Source organism: Macaca mulatta, chromosome 16 (genome assembly GCF_049350105.2).
Source record: "Macaca mulatta isolate MMU2019108-1 chromosome 16, T2T-MMU8v2.0, whole genome shotgun sequence".
Taxonomy (NCBI): Eukaryota; Metazoa; Chordata; class Mammalia; order Primates; family Cercopithecidae; genus Macaca; species Macaca mulatta.
The window spans coordinates 51,499,966-51,516,740 of record NC_133421.1 but is presented as its reverse complement, the minus strand read 5'-3'; the positions used below and the strand labels follow the sequence as shown (position 1 = coordinate 51,516,740).

At 44.9% G+C, this 16,775-nt stretch overlaps 2 protein-coding genes and 1 pseudogene across 16 annotated transcripts in view; all 3 read right to left on the bottom strand.

The window, feature by feature from the left end:
- HSF5 (heat shock transcription factor 5) overlaps positions 1-12,886 on the bottom strand; it is a 58,184-nt gene extending 45,298 nt beyond the window's left edge. The window contains exons 1-2 of the mRNA XM_015119150.3: positions 12,280-12,886; positions 3,977-4,351 (exon numbers count right to left, since the gene is read on the bottom strand). Coding sequence (XP_014974636.1) covers positions 3,977-4,351; positions 12,280-12,886 — 982 coding nt within the window. The remainder of the gene's footprint in view (positions 1-3,976; positions 4,352-12,279) is intronic.
- On the bottom strand, positions 40-1,223 carry LOC106993984 (protein SET-like; annotated as a pseudogene).
- A 1,256-nt stretch (positions 12,887-14,142) lies between the features above and the next one.
- Positions 14,143-16,775, bottom strand: part of MTMR4 (myotubularin related protein 4) — a 28,432-nt gene continuing 25,799 nt past the window's right edge. For 9 of the 15 annotated variants that reach the window (XM_077970864.1, XM_015119144.3, XM_077970869.1 and 6 more), the window contains one exon: positions 14,143-16,417. In XM_077970864.1, the coding sequence (XP_077826990.1) occupies positions 16,240-16,417 (178 nt within the window). In that variant the 3' untranslated portion in view covers positions 14,143-16,239. The remainder of the gene's footprint in view (positions 16,418-16,775) is intronic. The other 6 variants (XR_013406387.1, XR_013406384.1, XR_013406385.1 and 3 more) reach the window with 1 other exon arrangement.

Genomic DNA, 16,775 nt, shown 5'->3' with positions numbered 1-16,775 from the left:
ACTGTATTCTGCTCTAGGTATTTCCCCCAAATAAGGTGAGAACCATGATACAGAGAAAAGAGATCTCAAGAACAGGGCGACTGAGCACAAGAGGAAAACAAACAAAAAACAAACCCTGCAACTTGCTCCCAGGGACTGGAGAAAATTTTTAAAAAGGAAGGTCGGAATCCATCAGTGTTCTATTAGTCATCTTCTCCTTCATCCTTCTCTCCTTCCTCCCCTTCATCATCATCTTCATCTTCTTCATTTTCCTCTTCATCCCCTTCTAATCAGTATCTTCTAATCCGTCCTCCTCTTCATCATCATCATCTTCTTCTCCTTCTTCATCATCCACATCGGGAACCAAGTAGTACTGTAATGGGCTTGGCCAAATATCATCTTTGATGACCTCTCCTAACTCATCAGCACCTGCATCAGAATGGTCAGTAAACCAGGTAAAGAAGCTCCCTGGTTCCTCATGCTGCTTCTTCCTGCCGGCTTTATTCTGCGTTTGACTTGAACGCTTTGTCAAATCCTTTCCAGATTTCCATTTGATTGCAGTGGACTTTAAAGATGGATCACCACTCTCATTCAGATGAAATTCTTTGGACAGAACTTTATTTTCAAAGTAAGGATTTTGATCAAAATAAAAATCTATTCCGTAACCTGATTAAATATATTCAAATTCTGTCACTTCAACTCTGCTCAAATAATGCAGTGCCGCTTCTTCCTCCTCCCCAAGCAGTGCAGACACCTGTGGATGGTTGATAAATGTTGTTATCCCCAAATGTGGGATTTTGGTGATCAATTCTGATCTCTTCTGAAAAAAATGGTTAGCGGAGTTTGTTACATTTCTGTTCTGCTTTCAAAATCTCCTCACTGGCTTGTTCATTAAGTCTGTTTGTTTCATTTTGGATTTCATCAATGTGTTCAATTGCTTCCTGCTGTTTTCCTGAGGTCTCGTCAGCCCTGTAGTGGCTGGAGTTGAGCTCCTTTTTACTGACTTTGGCAGCGGATGCCGATCTGGCGCGGTTGGAAGGTGGGGGCGGGGGAAGGGAAGGCGAAGGGGACTGGCAGGCGGCTTCCCAGTCACGGCACACGCGCGGGCGCTCGCTGGGTCCAGCCGCCTCCTCCCTGCGCTGCCCTAGCGGCCTGACTACAAGGTACCGGCTAGGGCTGCATGCGGGACCCGGTCCGGGCTCCTGCTCGCGGAGGGGATGCGGCGGCAGCGGCGCGGCAGCGGCTCACCTCCCTCGCCCAGATTTATAATTTTTTTTTTTTTTGAAACGGAGTCCCGCTCTGTCGCCCAGGCTGGAGTGCAATGGCGCCATCTTGGCTCACCACAACCTCCGCCTCCCGGGTTCGAGTGATTCTCCTGCCTCATCCTCCCGAGTAGCTGGGATTACAGGCACCCGCCACCATGCCTGGCTAATTTTTGTAATTTTTTTGGTAGAGACGGGGTTTCACTATGTTGGCCAGCCTGGTCTCGAACTCCTGACCTCGTGAACCACCCGCCTCGGCCTCCCAAAGCGCTAGGATTACAGGTGTAAGCCACCACGCCAGGCCCAGATTTATAATTTTTAAATGGCAACAAATTACGCCATTCCCTTTTCTTTTTTTTGAGACGGAGTCTCGCTCTGTTCCCCAGGCTAGAGTGCAGTGGCGCGATCTCGGCTTACTGCAAGCTCCGCCTCCCAGGTTCACGCCATTCTCCTGCCTCAGCCTCCCGAGTAGCTGGGACTACAGGCGCTGCCACCACGCCCGGCTCATTTTTTTGTATTTTTAGTAGAGACGGGGGTTTCACCGTGTTAGCCAGGACGGTCTCGATCTCCCGACCTCGTGATCCGCCCACCTCAGCCTCCCAAAGTGCTGGGATTACAGGCGTAAGCCACCGCGCCGGGCCACTCCATTCCCTTTTCTAATTTACATTTCTTCTACTTTAAGTAAATATGTTTTTTAAAAAATATTTAAAATGAAAAAATATTTTAGCTTTCCCTTTAGTGCCACCTGGGAGAAATGGTCTAACAAAAGACTTCCAGAAATTGCTTCCAGATTTACATAACTGAAAAAATTAAAGATCCTAGATTATTAATTCACAGGGTAAGGAATGCCCCCTTTCTTCTCTTTCTGGTCTTTTCTGGAATGCCCCCTTTCTTCTCTTTCTGGTCTTTTCTCAAAGCTTTGACGCTTGTCTTATTTCTATTGCCTCATTTCATCATTGTGTAAAAAGCATACCACATGATGAAATACATCATCATGTGTTTTTGCTATCGTGTTTTTGCAAAATTGAAAATACATTTGAGGCCAGGCGCAGTGACTCACACCTTTAATTCCAGCACTTTGGGAGGCCGAGGTGGGTGGATCACGAGGTCAGGAGTTCAAGACCAGCCTGGCCAACATGGTGAAACCCTGTCTCTACTAAAAAAAAAAAATTAGCCAGGCGTGGTGGCAGGCACCTGTAGTCCCAGCTAGGTGGGAGGCTGAGGCAGGAGAATCACTTGAACCCAGGAGGTGGAAGTTGCAGTGAGCCGAAATTGCACTACTGCATTCCAGCCTGACAACAGAGTGAGACTCTGTCTCAAAAAAAAAAAAAAAAAAAAAGAAGAAAATACATTTGAGTGAAATGGTAAGATTATATTGCAAAACGTTTTCTATTAAAAAAGAAAAAAAATGGCCAGGCCGGGTGGCTCACTCCCGTAATCCCAGCACTTTGGGAGGTCAAGGCGGGTGGATCACCTGAGGTCAGGAGTTCAAGACCAGCCCTTCCAACATGGCAAGATCTCGTTTCTACTAAAAATACAAAAAATTAGCTGGGTGTGGTGGTGGCACACACCTGTAATCCCAGCTACTCAGGAGGCTGAGGCAGGAGAATTGCTTGAACCCGGGAGGCGGAGGTTGCAGTGAGGCACGATTGTGCCATTGCACTCCAGCCTGGGCAACAAGAGTGAAACTCCATCTCAAAAAAAAAAAAAAAAAAAAAAAAGAAAAAAGAAAGGAAAAAAACCACAACTTTTTTTTTTTTTTCCCCAAGAAGCAAAACAGATGATAACTATCATAAGCATTCCCAGTTAGTGGCTTGGGATCTACCAGCATGTTCTCAATGCCCTTGGTTGAGTTCCAGGTCAGTTGTCATTGTCAGGTTTCTCCTTCTCTCTGCTACTCCCCAGTTCTTAGCTGCCTAGGAATAACACTGTGGAGATCCCACTGTTCACCAGGTTTTTACTAAAGAATTTAATGTTCAGAGAGTATGTTTTTTTTAATTAAATATCATTACTGAGATAAATCATTTCATTATGAGGTAATCTCACCTTAAGATTAAACCATATTAAATATATAATAGACATATTTTAAAAGAACTGCGGCACCAAGGACAGAGTTAAAATAAGGTTCTGGGGTACTAAGGTTTTTTGTTTTTTGTTTTTTTGTTTTTAAGACAGTCTCACTCTGTCGTCCAGGGTGGAATGCTGTGGAGTGATCTCCGCTCACTGCAACTTCTGCCTCCCAGGTTCAAGCAATTTTCTTGCCTCAGCCTTCTGAATAGCTGGGATTACAGGCGACTGCCACCGTGCCTGGCTAATTTTTGTATTTTTAGTAGAGCTGGGGTTTCACCATGTTGGCTAGTCTGGTCTCGAACTCGACCTGAAATGATCCACCCACCTCACATTCCCAAAGTGCTGGGATTACAGGCATGGGCCACCACATCCGCCCTTGGGGTACTAAGTCTTAATTTCATAACTAGGACACATTTTGAATATACAAGTTTCACTAACAATACACACCTTTATACACCCAACGAAATTTTCACAACCCTTAAAAGCACAATGAAATTTTATATATTGTTTAAAAATATCTCCTGCTAAGAAATCTTTGCCATTTCTTAGATGCACATTCCTACTGTTTGTGTTAAAGCACAGAGACAATAAAATGCATTTAAAATATATATATGCTCATTATAAACAACCTTAAATAGAAGGCCATGAACCTGAATTTGTCATACCTGTTGGATAGTAGGCTTGCGAGTACTGTGCTGAGGGTGTGTAGTTAGTGTATTTTTGGGAGGAGCTGACCATTGTTTGAGGACCTTGTTGAACATGGACAGATGTGGTGCTGGGCTGCAGCGTATAGGTAACCTCAGCTGGAAACCTCTGGAGTACAGGAAATGGAACCCCTTTATCTGAAAATGTGGGAGATGTCTCCACTTGTCCAGGGTGCATTCCAAGGGAGTTCTGCCATATCCTGTGAGGAACTGGGGTCCGATCTAAACCTTTCAGAGGGAAAGTACTGTGGTCATGGGACGGAGTTGATACGTAGGAGTAAGGAGACAAACTATCTCGCCGAAATGACCGGTGAAATTGTCCTACAGCCACTGGTCCTGCATAAAAGAGGAAGAGCACATTTACTAATTTTGCATTACACCACCAGACATAGTAAACCAAAGGTCATAAAATATACTACTCTTCACCTATCAGCCATTTTTAACACAACAGAAGTTTAGTTTTGGTAAAAAATTCAGAATCAAGAATATGAGACATATAATGCTGAAAGAAGAATTGAATAAACCTTTGTTTTCTCAGTGTAATAGTCATAAAAGATAAAGTGCCTAAATTCTAACATTAAATCAAATGTTAAATCAAATATTCAACATTAAAAGCCTTTTATACATGATTTGGCCATCTTACCTTTCGCTTTATTTGCCTGACCCAGATTTTTCCAACGTGTAAGCTACTTCCTAAAAGTTTTCCATTCAGTCTTTCAAACAATTTTGTAACATTAATAATAGACATAAAAATAAGCTGTCCACCAAAAAATAAAAGAAATGGGTATGGAACATATAACAAGATTTTTATAAATGTAACGTTCTTTGCTATCTATCTATCTATCTACCTACCTACCTACCAACCAACCAACCGGATCTCACTCTGTCGCCCAGGCTGCAGTGCAGTGACGTGATCTCGGCTCACTCTAGCCTCAAACTTCCAGGCTCAAGCAATCCTCCCACTTCAGCCTCCTGAGTAGCTGGAACTATAGGTGCACACCACCCAGCACTGTTTATTTTACTTTTTGTAGAGACAAGGTCTTGCCACGTTCCCAGGGTGGTCTGGAACTCCTGGGCTCAAGCGATCCTCCTGCCTTGGCCTCCCAATGTGCTAGGATTACAGAAATGAGCCATTGTACCTGGCCTGTTTTTTGTACTTTAAAGGAAAACAAGAAAAATCATTTTTAAGAGGCCTATTATTTGAATACATTCAATCTCCTGAAGTAGGATTTTTCCCCCCTACTAAAGACCTCTTGATTTCAGGGATCCAGAATTTGTGTTGTGTGTATGTGTTTATTTTTGGCATTAATGTTTTATTCTTTTTTTTTCTTAGAAACAGATTCTTGCTTTGTTGCTCAGGCTGGAGTGCAGTGGTGTGAACATGGCTCACTGCAGCCTCGAACTCCTGGGCTCAAGCAATCCTCTCACCTCAACCTCCTGAATAGCTGGAGTTCAGACATGCACCACCACACCTGGCTAAATTTGTTTTGTAGGCAGGAGCCTCCCTATGTTGCCCAGGCTGGTCTTGAACCCCTGGGCTCAAGCATCCTCCTGCCTTTGCCTCCCAAAGTACTGGGATTACAGGCATAAGCCACCATGTCTTGCCCTCCCTTTCAAATTTTTAAAAATGATAATCTTTGTAGAAAAGTCAAGCTTGAAAAGTTTGACTTAGTTTCCTCCTTCATTCCTTAAATCAATCAATCATTTTCCATGATTTTTCTTTCTTCAGAGTCTTTCCAGTAGTATCCTTTCCCAGATGTCAGTGGCTCTCAAACATTGGTTTACATCTGAATCACCTGAAGGGTATGTTAAAAATCCACAAATCCAGGCCCAGAGATTCTGATACTTGTCTTCTCTTCATTAGCAATGTAAAAAGGAATAAAAAATGGAGATAAGGAAGACAGAGAAAGGGCAACAGTATGTAATGAAGGACAAGAGAATATAAATGGTGCAGAACTATAAATTACGATTCTTGAACATAAAGCTAGCCTAATTTATTCCTAAGGAAAGTTTTGCATTAAATCATGTGACTGATTCACAAGTTCCTTTCAATTTATTAAGCTAATCTGTAAAACAGAGGGAAAACCTATTATGTGCTACTCAAGTATTAAACTACACGTTGAAAGCTGACACTCAAATATCTGCTTTTCCAAATAATTAGATTGTAAACCCATTCAACAAGTTACAAATCTGTCATTCTATTTCTGTGGTTTAATTTCCTTTAAAGAATAAAGCAGGCCAGCCATGGTGGCTCATGCCTGTAATCCCAGCACTTTGGGAGGCTGAGGCGGGCAGATCACTTGAGTCCAGGAGTTCGAGACCAGCCTGAGCAACATGGTGAAACCCCATCTCTACAAAACATACAAAAATCAGCTGGGCATGGTGGTGTATGCCTGTAATCCCAGCTACTTGGGAAGCTGAGGCAGGCGAATTGCTTGAACCAAGGAGGTGGAGGTTGCAGTGAGCTGAGATTGAGCCACTGTACTCTAGCCTGGGTGACACAGTGAGACCCTGTTTTAAAAAGAGAGAATAAAGCATTATTGAGTCCAGGAGTTCAAGGTTACAGTGAACTATGATCATGACACTGCACTCCAGCCTGGGTGACAGAGTGAGATCCTGTCTTTTAAAAATAAATACTTAAACAAGTAAATAAAGCATTAATGCCAAAAAGAAAAAAATACATACATATGAACAACACAAATTCTGGAGCCCTGGAAATCAAGAGGCTTTATCTGATGCAGGGAAAAAAATCCTATTTCAGAAGATTAAATGTATTCAAATGACAGATCTCTTAAAAACTATTTTTCCTTTCTTCCTTTAAAGTACAAAAAATAGACCCTGTCTATTTTTTCTAACCCTGTCTCATCCTTCTAACCCCAGCACTTTGGGAGGCCAAGGTGCGAGGATTGCTTGAGCTCAGGAATTTCAGACCAGCACAGGCAAAATGGTGAGATCCTGGCCAGGTATGGTGGCTCACGCTTGTAATACCAGCGTTTTGGGAGGCTGAGGAAGGCAGATCGCTTGAGGTTAGGAGTTCGAGACCAGCCTGACTAACATGGAGAAACCCTGTCTCTACTACAAATACAAAAATTAGCTGGGCATGGTGGCGCACACCTTGTAGTCCCAGCTACTCGGGAGGCTAATGAAGGAGAATAGCTTGAACCTGGGAGGCGGAAGTTGCAGTGCGCCGAGATTGCGCCACTGCACTCCAGCCTGGGCAACACACCAAGACTCTGATTCAAAAAAAAAGAAAGAAAGAAAAAAGAAAAAAAGGTGAGATCTTGTCTTTACAAAAAATAAAAAAATCAGCCAGGTGTGGTGGCATGCCCCAATAGTCCCAGCTAGGAGACTGAGGTGGGAGGATGACTTGATCCTGGGAGGTCAAGGCTGCAGTGAGCCATGTTCATGCCACTGAACTCCAGCCTTGGTGAGAGAGGGAGACTCTGTCTTTAAAAAAAAAAAAAAAAAAGAAGAAGCATAAAACAGTTTTTATGCTGCTTGACTACCAATTTCGCAGGTACACACACTTTGAACCTACCACTGACAACCCCTCCTTTTTTTTTTTTTTTTTTTTGCTCTTCACAAGAGGTGTTTCTCCATGTCCAAAACTACCCATTGCTTGATTTCTCCTGGGATGCTCACATGCCAACACTACATACTGCCTACAGAGTACAACAGCTCTGCCCTCTTTGGGGATAAACTGTTGGCGAATTTTCAGGCTGTCAATAACTTCAGCAGCTAATTAAAGAATTCTCGACCTTAAATTGTTTTATATCTGTCTACTTCTATCATGATAAACTTGGAGTGATGGCCAATTAACTATTTTAGATGCTGTTAAAATTAGAACACAGTCAAGATTAGAAGGGCATTCTTTTAAGTCTGTTTTTTAAAATAAAGAACCAAGACATGTTCAGCCCTTATTTATTCTTCTGTTAAGGGTTACCTCATAGTGGTCAATTCAGATCAACATTACATCACCTATATGTCCTCAAAATATCTTTAAGATATATTTGGCAAAGTTTTAATCCAGAATTCTGGAAATAGAGGGCAGGATGAAATTGTGTTCTTAAAAATTCTATTTCTTTTATGGAAGTGCATCTGAGTTAATCAATTCCCAGGAAAGAATCCAAAAACTTGCCTCTTGAGAGCATGGTATCCCCAGGCAAAAACAGGTTATCCATTTCTCAGACCTGTTACTTAGTTTAGAATATTTTAACCAATATCGTAAAATAAACTGTTCCTAAAAACAAAATAACAAAAGTGCACAAAGGAAAAACAGGCAATCTCACGTTTCTTATCAAGTAGACTCTTGGAAGGTGAACAGTACAGTTGGTTCAGTGGCTCTAAATAAAAGAACTAGGTCCTAAAACAGAGGATTCTATTATAGGCAGAGAAGTATTCAACCCATACACAGAAATAGAACACAGAAAAAATGGAGACTAAGCAGTAGCAGTGTAGTCAGGCACACAACCAAGGCAAGATTCGAGAAGAAAAATGAGATGAGGAAAAACAGAAGAGCCAAGGACTTAGAACATGGAATGAGGACAAAACAAAGTTGTATTCTTCAACAACTCTGTTCAGTTATTCAAGTTCTAGTATGCTTGAACTTATAGCAGAATTACATTCCACCTGAACCAGTAACACAATTCCCTGGTGAACCAAACCTATGGTATAGACAGTCCACACCTGACATACCTTCTGCACACACCAACAGGTAGAATGGTAAGGAAAACAAACAAACAAACAAACAAACAAAAAACACCAAACAGGAAAGGCATCAAAACAATAACTTAGTTATACATGGATTGACATATAATCTATACTGAAACACCATGAATGTATGTTTTTCAACAAATAGTAGTCTTTAAATGCTGACCAACTGAACTATAAGTGAATAAAATCAGATTCCAGATGGCCCTGAATTTCTTTAATTAAAACGGACTCTATCCTTAAAATATAACTGGGTTTAAGATAGTTGAGGGAAAAAGATCAGAGAAAAGAGCAAGTGTTGGTTTTCATGTGTGTGCGTATGTATGTATGTTTCTTTGTTTGAAGTGGTTATCCCATTTCTCCCAAAAAACACATTTTCTAGTCTTTTCTCCTTATGCCCACCAAACATGCAACCTGAAAAAAAAAAAATCCATGTCAGAGATTCTGCCAAATGTATGCCATGGTATTGTCTCCATTGCCTTGCCCCTTACCATTCCCTACCAAAATCAATGGCCATCACATGGAAGTGCGCTAATATTCCTTTAGGACATTCTTATGCCACTGCTGCTTTTTCAACTTATTGTTGGAACTTTAACCTAATCCATTATCTTCTAAACTCCACAGTGGACACATAACCTAGTTCCTTATCTTCTAAATTCCAAATGAACCAAGTACTGTTGTCACTCATAACCCTGGGCGAAGGTTAAGTTGAACATAGTGTTATTTTATTTGTATATTTAAACTTTTCATTAACTCAAAAATAACCCAGATTTCTTTTTTTCTTTTGAGACGGTGTCTCGCTCTGTCGCCCAGGCTGGAGGGCAATGGCATGATCTCGGCTCACTGCAACCTCTGCCTCCCGGGTTCAAGAGATTCTCCTGCCTCAGCCTCCTGAGTAGCTGGGACTACAGGCGCCCGCCACCACACCCAGCAAATTTTTATATTTTAATAGAGACAGGGTTTCACCATGTTGGCCAGGATGGTCTCAATCTCTTGACCTCGTGATTCACCCGCCTCGGCCTCCCAAAGTGCTGTGATTACAGGCATGAGCCACCACGCCCGGCCCCATGGGATTACATTTACTTTATAGTAAATCCATGTTAACATGCTGAAAGTGTTTTTATTACTCTCCTAGTTGAAGGTAAAGAATGAATCATTATTATATCCTGTCGGTTTCTTGGTATACTGCTGCATATCATGGACTCTTTAAACAGAGAAATGGAATACCGCCACCCTCGCCTTCCTGGAAGAGGAGGAAGAGCATCAAAAATCAAGTCTACAGGCCTGGTGTGGTGGTGGCTCACGCCTGTAATCCCAGTACTTCCAGAGGCCAAGGTGGGCAGATTACTTGAGCCCAGGAGTTCCAGACCAGCCTGGGAAACAGAGTGAAACCCTGTATCCACCAAAAATACAAAAAATTAGCTGGGTGTGGTGGCCACACCTATAGTCCCAGCTACTCGGGAGGCTGAGGTGAGAGGATCCCTTGAGCCCGAGAGGTGGAGGTTGCAGTGAGCCAAGATCTTGCCACTGCACTCCAGCCTGGGGGACAGAGTGAGACCCTATCTCAAAAAAAAAAAAAAAAAATCAAGTCTATAAAATAATTTGGCCACGTGCAGTGGCTCACACCTGTAATCTCAGCACTTTGGGAGGCCGAGGCAGGCAGATCACCTGAGGTCAGGAGTTCAAAACCAGCCTGGCCAACATAGTGAAACCCCATCTTTACTAACAATACAAAAATTAGCTAGATGTGGTGGCATGCACCTGTAAAATCCCAGCTACTCTGGAGGCTGAGGCAGGAGAATCGCTTGAACCCGGGAGGCAGAGGGTTCACCTCCCGGTGAGACGAGATCTTGCCATTGCATGCCAGCCTGGGCAACAGAGTGAGACGTCATCTCAAAAAATAAAATAGGCGGGGCGCAGTGGCTCACAGGCCTGTAATTCCAGCACTTTGGGAGGCTGAGGCGGGCAGATCACCTGAGGTCAGGAGTTCAAGACCAGCCTGGCCAACGTGGTCAAACACTGTCTACTAAAAATACATAAATTAGCCAGGCATGGTGGCGCACGCCTGTATTCCCAGCTGCTCAGGAGGCTGAGGAATGAGAATCGCTTGAACCCGAGAGGCGGAGGTTGTGGTGAGCCGAGATCACGCCATTGCACTCCAGCCTGGGTGACAAGAGCAAAACTCCGTCTCAAAAAAATAAACAAATAATAAAAAATAAACAATTCACTATCACAGAGGGTTTCTGAACTTTTACTAAATACAGATGTACACCAAAAAGTTTTTTCAATACTGAAAGATTGTAGCCAATAGAGAAAACTTCAAAGTCTGTAAATGTGAGCTTTCTAAAATTATTTTTAAACTAAAACTTGACAGCCGTAAAGAAAACCATTTTTGCCTTATGTATGTCTAATCATAACCCTTTAAGGAAGCATCAAGCTCTAATTCGCTACAATGAAAGAAATGTGTAGCCAATTCATTCTACATAGGAACTATATCTTGTAAGCCACGATGTATCCTTGTATTTTTGATCTTAAGGTATATAAACAATGCCTACCATTCTACACATCACCCAGAACCCTAAATCTGATGATTGTCTTAACATTTCTTCTAAGATTTCTTAGATGTGCCAATAGGTGGAAGGTGGTAGCCCTCTTCAAGGACAAATTTCCACTGCAGGCACCTTTTCCAAAACTTTCCCTTGGCTGCTATTGTAATGTTCTAGGTTCTTTTTTTTTTTTTTTTTTTTTTTTGAGACGGAGTCTCGCTCTGTTGCTCAGACTGGAGTGCAGTGGCACTATCTCGGCTCACTGCAACCTCTGCCTCCTGGGTTCAAGCGATTCTCCTGCCTGAGCCTCCTGAGTAGCTGGGATTACAGGCGTGCGCCACAACCACGCCCGGCTAATTTTTGTATTTTTAGTAGAGACGAGGTTTCACCCTGTTGGTCAGGCCAGTCTTGAACTCCTGACCTCGTGATCCACCCGCCTCGGCCTCCCAAAGTGCTGGGATTACAGGCGTGAGCCACCATGCCCAACCGTAATGTTTTAGGTTCTCTTGACTATTTTGTTCCGTCCCGCCTTAACCTGTAGGGTGACTCCACTCTGCTTCCCACCGGAGCAAAGGAGCCCCTTCTGTGTTTCTTGCAGACCCAATGTTTCAACGAAGGACTCTTTAGTCTACATGTTTGCAGTGGACAGTGTGGGTCTCAGGAAGGTAAACGGAGGCTTACAACCAGGTAACTCCTGGGGTTCAAACTGGGGACAAGTAGAAGGGAGCCTAAGAGGCGGAGGTCCCTTTTGCTGCCAGTGGGCTCAGAAGGGGCTGAATGCTTACGGACCCTCCAGGGGAGGGCCGGTGGCCACCGTGCTGGTGCCGAGAATGGTGGCGGTGGCAGTGGCGGGACTTTCAGTCTCTGGGAGCACAGTGGACAATGGGTCCTGGGCGCCTTTCGGACTCCCCCAGCGTGAGGACGTGCGAAAACGCGCCCTCGAAGGGCGGTTGCTCCCCGCCGCCCATGTGCCCGCTGTGGGCGAGGGCGCGGGCAGCTCACACTCACCGTGAGGCTCCGGCCGGGGCCCCGCGGGTGGCGGCGGCTCCTGGTGCTGCAACGGGGCGGCGGCGGCGGCCGAGGCAGCGGCGGCGGAGGCGGAGGCCGAGGTGATGAGCAGCCGCTGGAAGCGGTTAGGCGGGCGGCAGGGCACCTCCAGGCCGGCCGCCAGCTTGGCCTTGTTGGCGCTAGTCAGGCGCTTGAGGTGCACGAGCAGCTGCGGCTGGTCGCGGCGGAAGTGCGGGCTGTGGAAGTGATGGAGCGGCCCGTCCCCTGCCGGCCCGCCGCCCCCCGGCCCCGGCCCCGGCCCCGCCGCGCCCGGCCCGCCCAGCACCACCTTGCGGAAGCCGTAGAGGTTGAGCTGGCGGATGAAGCTGGTGAAGTTGGTGGTTTTGAAGAGCTCGGGCTCCGCCCCGGCCCCCGCAGCCCCGCCGCCGCCTCCCCCCGGCCCGGGCGGGCTGAGCAGCTCGGCCTCGAAGAGCGGCTGGTCGATGAGCAGCCCCTCGCCGCGGCCGTCCCAGCGGATGGAGCGGTAGCGCGGGCTGTTCACCAGGCGCCACAGCTTGGCAGGGAAGTTGTTGGGGTTGATGGGGGTGGAGAGAAGCGCCTCCTCCATCGCCCCGACGGGCCCGGGCCTCGCCCCCCGAGCCTAGCTCTCCCACCCCGTTCTCGATCCCTCCCCGGCCTTCGCCTCGCCCTGCCCGCTCCTGCCGGCGCCCGTCCGCCGCGTACCAGGGACCGTTGGCGCACGAGGCCCCGCGGTGCCTCCCAGCACGGCCAATGGGGCCTCGAGTTCCCGCCACGCGGCGTGGGCACCTCCCCCTCGGCGGCCGCGTGCCCCGGCCAGGCCCGCCAGACGCCTGCGGGACCCGGGCAGGCGCCCCTTCCCCAGGCGTTCCCAGACTTGAGGCCGGGAAGGCTGCCCGCCGGGGAGTTCTAAGTCCTGCGAAGAGAGAAGCCCAGTTATCCACCGTGGAATACCAAGAGGCGTGTGTTTCGGTCCAGCCAACTAGTGGGGACTTGGAATGCAGAGAAAGTGTGCGTTAGGCAGCAGAGTCGGTCATTCTGGGGACCAAAGGGTCTGGTCTGTAATCTTTCTAAGTGGAACTGCCCACCTCTCAAACAAAAATGATGCTACTGGAGGTATAATATCTTGAGTAAACGAATTCACCTTTTAGATAGTAGCCTTTTGTATCTTTTTAAGATACACTCTTTTAAGCCAGTATTTTGTTCAAGACAATTTACCCAAGGTTAGACGAGAACTGAGGTCCCTGGGAAGAGGGAATCACAAGAATCTAAGTACTATCTTGTGTGCCTGCCCAAACAGCTGGTGGCATTTTAGACATTAAAGATAAGATGGGATAGAATTCTACGGAATCCATAAGAATCGATCCCTAGCCAATCAATAAATAAGAATGTAACAAGAGCTGTGCTGATTCAAAAAGAGAGGTTCATTTGAAAATGGAAATTGGCCGGGCACAGTGGCTCACGTCTGTAATCCCAACACTTTGGGAGGCCAAGCGGGGTGCACTGCTCGAACCCAGGAATTTGAGACCAGCCTGGCCAACATGGTGAAACCGCGACTCTACTAAAAATACAAAAATTAGCCAGCGTGGTAGCGTATCTGTAGTCCTAGCTACTTGGGAGGCTGAGGCAGAAGAATCGCTTGAACCCAGAAGGCGGAGGTTGCAGTGAGCCGAGATCGCACCACTGCACTCCAGCCTGGGGAACAGAGGGAGACTCCATCTCGAAATAAATAAATTGGAAATTGCTGGGAGAAAGGGGTACAATGTTCTACTCTTCTCATAGTCAAAGAATAAGTGAATATTAAGGTTTTTTAGAAATGAAAATAAAACAACCCAACAAAGCAGCACTAATATAGAGATTTTATTTAAATTGTATTGAATTTTTACAGCACATTGCATTTTTGTCACAACGCAACTGCACAGTTTGGATTTTTGGCCACATCATGTCACTTACACCCACAACAGCTCTTAAAGGAGTATTTAATGAACACATCTGAGCCAAGAGCCCAGAGTCTCTCTCCAAGGCCATGCAGTTTGTTCACTGATGGGACAGTCCCTCAAAACAGCCACACTAAGTAGACAGATACAGTCTCCCCAAATGTTACCAATCTTACTCCCCTTGAAAACAGGCAGAGTGAAGTGCAATGAAAGTCAAGTTAATTAAAAAGCCACTCACAACTGGCAGTAAATTTTAATGATTGATAAAATGCTTAAAATAATTTTATGTATCAGAAACAAGGAATACCTTGTTACTTTTTCAATGATCTCAGGAATTTTGCAGACACAAAATATCCATTATTCAGCTCCATTTAAATGAAAAAAAAGTTCCGCTAGGCTGACCTAAATACGCCAAAACTTTTTAGGTTACATCTATGGCAAGTACAAAAGAACCACAGATGCTTCTCTGTAGGACTGAAAAGGTCAGGGAAATAATGATTCTTGTTCTAAATGCAGATCCTAGTTATTTTGGAATGAAATGCTGTTTTCTAGAAAGCAACATGAAAGTAGCAGTGAGAAAGATGACTACCATCATTTCAAAACAGGATAAGCCTAAATGTAATTTACCATTTATATGTCAACAAATTAAGGAAAATGTATAAAGTCCTAGTGGTTTCATTATAGGCCAAGGAGACTGTATCTGTCCCACCCACAGTACATGGCTATATCACTGTATCTTTTGGTTAAGTGCCACTGGTACATATTAAGATGAAAAAAAAAAAAAAAAACCAACAAAATAAAAGTTTTAAAAAACCAACAACGTTTGGTCCAAATGGACACATGTTCTCTCCCGATTTTGGTATCAAGGCTTTATTCTCTTCTGTTTGGGTTCCATTGTTAAGTGCACAGAAATAGACAGCAGCATTTGTACTGAAACCCTCACATACCAAACAGCATATGCTAGGAGGTAAAAACCAAACGCTAAATTCTACCCTCAAGGTGTCAAGTGTTCAGGATAAGAAGCAATGTGACCCAGAGGAGGCAGCAGCCAAGGGAAAGACAACATGGGGGAAACGGGCAATGGAACAACAACGAAAACCTTTGTTTTATTTTCATGCCAGGAGAGGATCAAGGTGTAGCTCCTGTGTTAGCACCAGGACAACTAGGAAAAGTCAGGCGCAAAGGGTAGGGCACAATCAGCAGATGTTTCACAAGGATAATTTTTACTTTTCCCTTCTCATTCTTCACAGTGAGTAACTCAAGAGCTGCCACTGTGTAACAGAGACGACTGCCTTCACAGCTCAAAATAACTCAATCAGCAGAGTTTTCCTCTGCTCCCAAAAATGGCTTGCTCCCTAGAACTGTCCCCCTAAACTGAATATTCACCAACGCTGGCTAATGAGCCAACTGAAAAATACATTGAAACCTCCACTTGCTGAACCAGTCTTCAAACCAAACTCCACAGAAAGACAGTACTAATGCAACTAGAGGGAGTGCCTCTAAAGACTGAGCCTTCATGCACAGACACAGAGCACAGAGGTACAGGATATAGTTCATCTCAAATAGGACAGGAATTCCTATCTTGTATACTATAATCTGCTTTTGTCAAGGTGGAGGAGAGATGGGTCTGGTTATCACTTGGAGTTTGGTTATACGTATGCCATTCTATTGCTGTTTGGGGCACTTTGCACCAGGTAACATCTATGCAATCATCATCTTGTGACCTCCAGGAGAAAGAGGCTGGAGTCACCAACTCAACATTAAGCTTCCAGACCCTGGGTCTGGGTTAGGACCATTACCCCAAGGTGAGGGTCTCACCAGTAGAGGACCTCCTGCCAAATTGCAATTCCTCTGCTCCAGTTTCATGATACCAAGGAGGATTTCTCAAGATGGTATCTCTGAGCTCTGTGATTTCATGAGCCACACCAACGAACCTTCCAAACTACAACTGAAGCAGATCCTCCCTTCAAACCTGCTAAAGTTGGACAGGTCGTCTCCCCGGCATTCAACTGGAAGCTGTAGCAATGGGTTTCTTCAGCTGTTGGCTCATGAGTTCCCTGGCACGAGAGACTTGAATGTGTTCGTAACAGGAGTTACAGACGAGAACTGGGTCATAGAGTTGCTGATCAGGAATGGGCAGCTTCAGGTGGCAGCATCCAGCACAAAATACATTCCCACAATTTCTGCCAAAGCACGAAGAGGGAAGAGTTCATCAGAAATGCCAATATACTAGCCAGGCAGGGTGACTCACACCAGTAATCCCTGCACTTTGCTAGGCTGAGGCAGTAGAATTGCTTGAGGCCAGGAGTTTGAGACTTGCCTGAGCAACATAGCAAGACCTCATCACTAATAAAAAAAAATTAATTAATATTAAGAAATGCCAATATACTGAGAATGAGTGATACTAAATGAAAAGTTGGGGACAAACAAAAATAGTTTCTATAAAGAGGTATCCACTTCCAAATGGATTCCATTTAGTTCTATACATATGTATTGCACTGTTTTTGTTTTTGTTTTTGAGACAGAGTCTCGCTCTGTTGC